The following is a 9,056-nucleotide window of genomic DNA, read 5'->3' as shown; positions in this document are numbered from 1 at the left end:
TTGCCACACTAGTTTGGTCCATAAAAAAAAGATATGAGTGCCACATTTTTTTAGACCATTTCTGGGAACTAAAATTTATAGCAATCCACTCAGCAAGCATCAACACGTTAAGAGAAATCTCTCATGACAGTTACTGTATACCTCAAATGCATATAACAGTGCGAATAACATCTCATAACATGCATAAGTTAGTAATGAAGGTTGATGATATCAACATGGAACCAAGACTAATATGACTCGCTTCTGCTATTTCTGCTGCTTCACTCATGAAGAGCTGTCTGCTGGCTTTGATTCTTCGTCCTTCACTTTAGTAGGGGTCATACCATCGCTGCCCATTTCAGCCTTGAGGTCGTTGATGCTCAGCTCCAATTCATCGATTCTTGCACCCATTTCATCTAGTAAGTACTGGTTAAGGATTATACACAAAAGAAGGAAGGCATATGTAGACAATAATATCTTGTTGCTCATACCAGCAAGTGCTCGAAAAGTGAACATTTCAAAGGGATGTAAATGGTGTGAATGCTATACCAAAGATGACATTATTCAAAACTAGTACCATTATTCCCTAGTGTCACTCTAAGCAAACGATACGAGCGCTTGTTCAATACTTTTAAGAAGTTAAGGAACACCAAAGAAAGAAGATTGCAGTCTGCAAGGGTTTGAAAACTTGCACATGGACTACCCCCCTAATGAAATTCACAAATTTTAAAGATTCTCAGCTACTACGGGAATCCGGGTCATGCATTTGCACTATAACTTCCCTTTACAAATGGACGATCTAGTAGAACATGAGTATATTTGTCAACTGTTCACCTGTGATTGAAAATTCATTATCTACAAAAAAAACTGTGACCGGAAACTGAATGAAATAAAAATAAAATAAAATGCAGAAATGAACTGATTTATAAGGATATTCTTTGTAATGATGTTCTCTGACATGGTCTGGAACCTGGTTTGCTGCAAAGGAAATCAGATTCAGTAAGAGAAAAGTAGGTGGACTTACACACAAAGTGCACTGTAAACAAAAGTAAGAGCTTACCATCTGAACTAGAAGATTTTGCACCTGCAAGCAGTGGGCAAGAGCCAAAGATGAGCAAGAAACACGACTCAAATTTACAATCTATGTGAACTCAAAAGTAAGAAAAGAAAATACATACAAAAGCAGTCATATCAGCGGTGCTCTGGGCGGAGCCGTCCGAATCCTGTTCGGCCTGCAATTGACAAAGCACATATTGAATGAACAAACTCGCTATAAACCTGCTTAACCTTATACGGCCATGAAATGGACCAGAGGAATACTGCCAAAGACCACAGGCATCACAAATTCAGAGGCGTCCAATCACAAGTGATTATAACTGTCCTGCATGACGCCGCACAAATTTGAACCTTGTTAGACGAGATGACTGCGGCGGGCCGTTTCCCATTGTTCACTCAAAGTAAACCTATTTCCCCCAAAACGGAGGCTACCCCATAATAACCTCTACAAAGCGGCTAGGAAGCGGAAGCTCCAGAAGGCCGGCAAAATTGCAAGCGCTAGAGCAATCATACAGTTCGAAGCAAGGAAATTCCCTGAAGAACCGGTGGAGATAGACAAACACCAGCCTCTTCTTCGGGCGATCCACAGGAACCCGACCCGGCTCGCCGCTAAATCCTCAAACCGCGCTCGTGGCCTCGAGGGTCGTGGGTGAGAGGGGAGGAAGGGGGAGTCACTGACCTTGATGGGGATGCCGCCGGAGTTGGAAGACGCCATGGTCGACGGCGGGAGGAGGCGCCGGAACAGATCCACTCGTCGTCAGTCGGGGTTGGGGTTTGGGGATTCTCGGTAAGAATGTGAGGATTGCGACGAAGAGCGAGATAGTGGACCTCCTCGGTTGATCGAGAAGGCTTCGGCCCGCGGCCGGCCTGCAAAAGGTTGGGCGAGGCTAAATGAAGTCGTTTGGGGGCTTAGCTGCTTCAACCCACGGCCCACCTGCGGTTTGTTTTTCCTTTTTGCGAGTTTCAAGGAGTTTTATTCAACTCCAACAGGGTTACAATCGGCCAATACAAGATCGGAGATGAAGACCAGCCCTCGTTGCAACCAACAAGTGATGATGCGGTCCGTGCCAGCATAATGAGCCAGACAATATGCTATCCTATTTTAATTTCTTGCTAGCTTCATAGTTTAAATTATTTAATAACTATTTTCTGTGTATCTAAATAATTATAGTTAAAGAAACTAATCTAATTCTTTTCAACTATAATTATTTAGGTATAGAGAGAGTAGTAACCATTAAAAAGTTCTTAACCTGCTTAATTAAATTGACAATATTGCGGTATCGCGAGCAAAGTGTTGGACAATATATAACGACTCAACTATCATATTTGCTTAGTGACGATCTATCATCATGGTTTACTTTTGAATCAAAATGCTACCATGCTTTTGGTATGAGTGGTTGCCTTGCCCTTTGGTGTTGATTCAACTAAATCCTTTGTACTGGACATAATTATGTTATTTATAAAGGCAATACAATGCTTTTACTGTATTTTTCTTGCATTGAACCGATTGCTTTGTCACCGGGTTGGATATCATTGCACCCGACAAGGGTGTTGCAAGCCACACTTCTTACCTCGAATAGATCTTACAATGTCTGCATGTCTGCTTCTGAAACTCATTAGCACTAAACTATATGCCACGTTGCTCTTAATTAGGCTAAATTCTTTATCCTGTATTGAACTTTGTGCCCTGCTGCACTTAATCATGTTAAATCATTCTGATTTATTAGGGGCAACCAAACATTTTAAGCTTGCCTACTTGGCATACATGTTTAGGCATAATTCTTAGGACCCGACACCGGCAAGCCACTTACTAGTGTGAAGTGACGCTTATGAAGTTGATCGACAAGTTAGTTGAATGAAGCCACTCATTAGTATGCTTAGTAGCTATGGTTGTGTAGTTGTCTCTCATTTACTATGTTCTCACTCTTATTACCCCCTCTCTTATATTCACACTTTTGGCATCAAACTTCATGTCGAATAGCTACACTTTTGATATCGAACTTTATGTCGAGTGGCTATCTTTCGTGGTCTTATGAGCGCAATGAACTCGATGCTAAATCTGGATTCTTACTAACTTAGAATTACGTACTTGACCAAAATGTTGGGACCGGCACCCTCGCGCCAAGGCGCGATCCCGATCTAGTTGTTGCTGAAGAAGATCACTTGTCAAGCAGCACATACCAACTCTCTATGTTGTTCCAGAAGATAATACCCGCCCATGTCGAACCATTTTCTGGGTTAAAAAAGTCGTTGACCAAAAGTGCCAACCAGTCCGTCGGCTGTGGCATCCGGGGGGGGGGGGGGGGAGCCCACGGTGGCGACCTTGCAAGTTGCAACTATGTCGGGCCTGTTTCACCAGGAGATATTTGCCTTTTATATTTCCCTTTATAAATAGATTATCGATGTTAGAAATCGAGCTAAGATAGCCAGAATACTTCCTTTGATCTTCAACTGGCGGAACTTCTTTCCCTTACATCAAATCATTTTGCAGGTTCCATATTCTCCAAATGAGCATGAAGAGCATGTCATGAACATCCAAATAATACGATGACAAGTCACTTAACAACCATTCATGTCGTGTGTGCAAACACTTTATCTTTCTTGGGAATATGCCACACTTTATTCATCGAATCCCAAAGAAAACCATGTGATCACATGTAACAAGAGCATGTTATGCGTCTTCTTCTTCCTTTCCGTAGATCATGCACATTGTGCATTGCGCTAGATACCTCCTTTGTTTACACTTTAGCGTGGCTAAATCCCTTGACACCACCTTCCATGCATTAACACACATCCGACGGGGAACCGACACATGCCAAATTTAATCCTAAAGCTTTCAACGGTCATCATGATAGGAACTAGATGCATCTGCCATGAACAAGGCTTCATGATCCCCATATCAAGTTTATAAGCGGAAAGAACACTAAAAATACCTTTAGGATCAGGTTGCCATGCCATAATATTCTCCTGCTGCCTAGGAGATGTTTGTATTTGACGGATGGCCAACACATCTGCTGTGTAGAAATAATGATTCGAAAGATCATAGTTCCATGTACCATTTATATTAAAAAAATCATACACCCTGTCCAGTCTATACTGACGCTTAGGTATTATAGAACAGAACGGTGAGCCCCTTGGAATCCATGGTTGAAAGATCATGGATGTTACATAGAGGGGGTGAATATGCGCTTTAAAATAATTTCAGTTTAGGCTTGAACAAATGCGGAATAAAAATAGCGTTTAATTTATCAAGAACAAAACCTAAATTGACTAGGCTCACCTATGTGCATCAACAACTTATGCTACGCAAGATAAACAACTAAGTGATAGCAAGATATATAACATGTAACACCATGGCTATAACAAAGTAAATGGCTCGAGTAAGAGATAACGGAGGCACGCGAAGACGACGATGCATCCCGAAGTTCACATCCTTGTGGATGCTAATATCCGCTTGGAACGGTGTGGAGGCACAATGCTCCCCACGTAATCTCCTCACGCCCTTGCGCAGTGCAAAATGACGTGATTCCACTAAGGGAACCTTGAGGGCGGTCATTGAACCTGTATAATTGGCAACACTTGGGGCAATCACCGAACCAGTACAAGTTGCTCGGGGCATTCTCCACAACTTAATTAGAGTCTCGTGAAGCTTGTCCGAAGCTTTACACCACAAGACTGAGCTTCGCCAACACCAACCTTCTAGGGCACCAAAGTACCCAGGAGGAACAAGCTCCAGGGTGCCCAAACAGCCAAGAGTAATAAGCTTCTCAACTTTCACTCCCACGTATCACCATGGAGAACACAAACAGATGCACCAAATGCAACGGGAAGGGCACACGGAGTGCCCAAGTCCCTCACTGTCAAGTCCCACCAAAGCAACACAAGCATGGATGAATATGAAAGGAAGAACAAGAAAGAGAAAAGAAAAAACTCCAAGATCTATATCCAAAGGGCCCCCCTCACTTAGAGGAGAGATGGATAGGTGAAAATGTAGATATAGATCTCCTCTTTCTTTTCCCTCAAAAACTAGCAAGAATCATTGGAGGGATCGAGAGATAGAAAGCTCAAATAAGGTCAACAATGCAGGGCAAACACAAGCTTGAACGATAAGAACCATTGGGGAAGAAGACCCCCTTAAATAGCCCCCATCGAATCCAACCGTTATGCCCACTAGTCATGCTCTAGCGGTACTACCGCTTGGGGGAGCGGTACTACTGCTTAGTCCGGTCAAAGAAACCCAACCCAATGCGACAGAAAAAAGTGTGGTAGTTCAGTCAGAGCAGCTGAAAGGACGTGGATGTCGCCTAGAGGGGGGGGGGTAAATAGGCACTTTAAAATAATTACGGTTTAGGCTTGAACAAATGCGCAATAAAGCTAATGTTTAATTAGTGAAGCACAAAACCTAAAACAACTGGGCTCACCTATGTGCACCAACAACTTATGCTAAGCAAGATACAAAACTAAGTGATAGCAAGATATATAACATAAAACAATATGGCTATCACAAAGAAAAATGCATAAGTAAAGGGCTCGGGTAAGAGATAACCAAGGCACACGGAGACGATGTGTATCCTGAAGTTCACGCCCTTGCATATGCTAATCTCCGTTTGGAGCGGTGTGGAAGCACAATGCTCCCCAAGAAGCCAGTAGGGCCACCGTAATCTCCCCACGCCCTCGCACAATGCAAGATGTCATGATTCCACTAAATGACCCTTGAGAGCTGTCACCGAACCCGTACAAACAATGTTGGTACAATCCCCACAACTTAATTGGAGGCTCCCAACAACATCACGAAGCTTTACCATAATGGATTGTGGCTCAGAGGTGACCTTAAATGCTTAGTGCAATCTCCACAACCTAATTGGAGACCCCAACGCTTGCCCAAAGCTTTACACCACAATGATTGATCTCCAAGGAACCACCAACCATTAAGGGTGCCAAAGCACCCAAGAGGCACAAGCTCTAGGGTGCCCAAACACCCAAGAGTAATAATCTTCTCAAACTTCACATTCACGTATAATCGTGGAAAACTCAAACCGATGCAGCAAATGCAATGACAAGGGCACACAGAGTGCCCTAGTCCTTCTATCTTAAATCCCACCACAACAACTCATGCTATGGAAGAAAATAAGGGGAAGAACAAAGAAGAACATGAAGAAATCCAAGATCTAGATCCAAGGGGTTCCCTTCACAAAGAGGAGAAAGTGATTGGTGGAAATGTGGATCTAGATCTCCTCTCTCTATTCCCTCAAAAACTAGGAAGAATCATTGAAGGGATTGAGAGTTAGAAAGCTCAAAGAAGGTCAACAATGGGAAGCAACAACGATCTCAAAAGATAAGAACCATTGGGGAATAAGACCCCCTTAAATAGGTCTCCGCGAATCTGCACCTTATGTGCAGAATAACATAACAGCAGTACAACCACCCCACAGCCGCCCAAGAACTACTCCACAACAGAACCCAGTCCGATGGTAGAGCGGTACATGACCGGTACAACCATTGGACCAAGTCTGGAGTGGTATAACAGCTCCAAACACCGGTTGTACCGGTCGACTAGTACAACCTCTCAGTGTAAAACAAGTAAGACAAAAACAACCATAACTTTCACATACGAGCTCCGAATTGAGCAAACTCAAGCTTGTTGGATAGCAAATGACAAGTACTATCCGAACACTGAATGGTTATAATAAGAAGGGCTAGTAGGAAAATGCCAATGATATAGAGATGTGAAACCTCTATGAACGAAGAACTGACAAAAACTCCAACATCGAAAACATCATAAAAGATGCGTATGGACTCCATTTTTGATGAACTCAAGCTTGTCATGAAGATGACCATAAGTTGTACAAGTCACAAAGAGAAACACCAAACAAGAACCAATAAAGATGATGCAAGGATGCAAATGGTTTGAGCTCTAAATGAACGATATGATCAAGCTACTCACTTGTGAGCCCCCCTTGATAGTACGGTAGTCTATCCTATAACCTGGTCTCCCAACTAACACATTGAGACCAGTAAAATAGAAAACCTATCAAGGACAAACCTTTGCCTTGTGCATAGTCCACTTGAGATAAATGATGATGACATTTTCCTCCTCAAGAGGGACCACCTTTCTTGATTGCGTTGGCTCGATGAAGACTAGTTGATTGCTCCCCCATACTCCACTACCGGCAAGCTTCAAGCATGGTCTCTTCATGATGCTCCACTTGAACTTGCACACCGCAATCTTCCATGGGTTGAATGTGATCTTACTCTTGATTCAAGCCCATGAAAACACACCTAACCCCACATACAACTCTCACGAAGACCATGTGTTAGTATAGAAAGCGTAATGGACAATGCTTACCATACCATGGGATCACTTGATCCCTCTTGGTACATCTTGTACGCTTTGTGTGTTGATCAACTTGATTCACTATTTGACCTAGTCTTGATCAACATTGTGTCTTTATGACCAATCTTTGGATAAAACCTTGAATACCACCTTGGTAATCATATAAACTCATTGAAACCAACAGATGGACTTCAAGAAGTGCCTATGGAGAAATCCTTTGAATATAACTAAAGGCAACCATTAGTCCATAGGGATTGTCATCAATTACCAAAACCACGCATGGAGAAATATTCTCTAACAATCTCCCCCATTTTGGTAATGGATGACAATCACTTTAATGAGAGTTTATATAAGGAAATAAGCATAACCAAGCACACACATGTAAATAATGCATGGGTATGAGATGTCAATGGTTAAGTAACAAAAGCAAAACTCTCTTAACATCTCCAAACTAAACTCTCTAAAATTATCCCCCATTGGCATCGATTGCCAAAGTGTACGAAAAGCTTAGAAAGCCAATATAATAGTTGTTCCTCCAAAAAGTGTATATTTCTCAAAATGTGAGTGCAATGAAAGGATGATATGTCATAGAGACATACCAAAGAGCGAAGCAAGCAATCAAAATATACCAATTGGAACAATCAATCACATGGTCCTACAAGCCACATGAATAAAATATATTATGATATGGGCAAAGGACTGTTTTATCGAAACTAGAGAAGCTCCACATGATTTGTGACTATTAATGTTTTTTGTATTTGGATAGAAGTGCACAAAATAGGATCATCACTCCCCCAAAATCAATAGAGACACACAACAAGTGCAAGTGAGTAGATAAGGCAATACGCATATCACTTGCACCAAACATATGGTTGAGCAACATGTGAAAGAGGCAAACTAAGAATAGGCTCAACCAAAATGATGTGTGTGAGTCATGGAAAAGCAGTTGAGAAGACTAATATAAGGATGAGCATTAAGCATCAACATAGTCTGGATGAAATGAGACACAAAGTGCAAGACATATTCGCCCCCCACACACTACTAGCAAATGGGTTCACAAGCTTACTAATAAAGAAATTGAAAACCAAAGATTGTGACAACCCATGCTGAAGATAGGAAATAATAGCCTTGTCAAGAGGAAGGATACCAATCGAAATGGAAAGCCCTCCTCAAGAAAAATACGAGGAAAAATAATCTTCACCGCCAATGAGTGCATCAAGATGCAAGGATATAAGATCCACATTCAATACAAATCCTTTCACGAAACCACCAAGAAATAAAGAAGGAAATGAAATGGTGGACGTGAAAGAAAAGAGGATGTCAGTTAGAGATGTAACTTCTCTCATGTGTATACGATTCTAGGTAGAAGACAATCATGACGATATATATCCACAAATAAGGATGTACACACGAAAGAGTTACAAGAAGGAACGAACAAGATATCCAAAAGGAAGGCACAAATATACCAATAAGAGCTTTGCTTGAAGGTATAGCACATGGCATAATATTCTCTTATTGTACATAAATGAACTTCCAACACACGAACATAAAAGACATCACAACTAGCAATAAGACATCATCGTTGGGATGCTTTGAGAAAGGAAACATGTACCACAAGAACAAATCAAGAAATTCATGCCATGATGCAACCTACAAATGGTTGAATGCAAGAAATGTATGCATGAAG

General features: G+C 41.8%; 1 protein-coding gene across 1 annotated transcript; it reads right to left on the bottom strand.

Annotated features, from left to right (window-relative positions):
* Positions 1–58: 58 nt before the first annotated feature.
* Positions 59–1,854, bottom strand: LOC123412568 (heat shock factor-binding protein). The gene is made up of 5 exons (XM_045105518.1): positions 1,715–1,854; positions 1,158–1,211; positions 1,040–1,063; positions 915–957; positions 59–398 (listed from the first exon to the last, which is right to left on the bottom strand). The coding sequence occupies exons 1-5, from the start codon at positions 1,748–1,750 to the stop codon at positions 265–267; spliced, it is 291 nt and encodes a 96-aa protein (XP_044961453.1). The 5' UTR covers positions 1,751–1,854; the 3' UTR covers positions 59–264.
* Between the last annotated feature and the right edge of the window lie 7,202 nt (positions 1,855–9,056).

The sequence above is a fragment of the Hordeum vulgare genome, chromosome 7H, assembly GCF_904849725.1.
Source record: "Hordeum vulgare subsp. vulgare chromosome 7H, MorexV3_pseudomolecules_assembly, whole genome shotgun sequence".
NCBI classification, from domain to species: domain Eukaryota; kingdom Viridiplantae; phylum Streptophyta; class Magnoliopsida; order Poales; family Poaceae; genus Hordeum; species Hordeum vulgare.
The sequence above is the reverse complement of the archived record's forward strand: the minus strand, read 5'-3'. Positions and strand labels throughout refer to the sequence as shown.

What these genes read in the sequence shown, in the direction of transcription:
- LOC123412568 (XM_045105518.1), bottom strand. Translation starts at nt 1,750, where the DNA reads ATGGCGTCTTCCAACTCCGGCGGCATCCCCATCAAG. An exon ending in AAAATCTTCTAGTTCAGATG is followed by an intron (nt 958 to 1,039) that starts GTAAGCTCTTAC and finishes TTTCCTTTGCAG; the next exon opens with CAAACCAGGTTCCAGACCAT. An exon ending in AGAGAACATCATTACAAAGA is followed by an intron (nt 399 to 914) that starts ATATCCTTATAA and finishes ACCAGTACTTAC; the next exon opens with TAGATGAAATGGGTGCAAGA.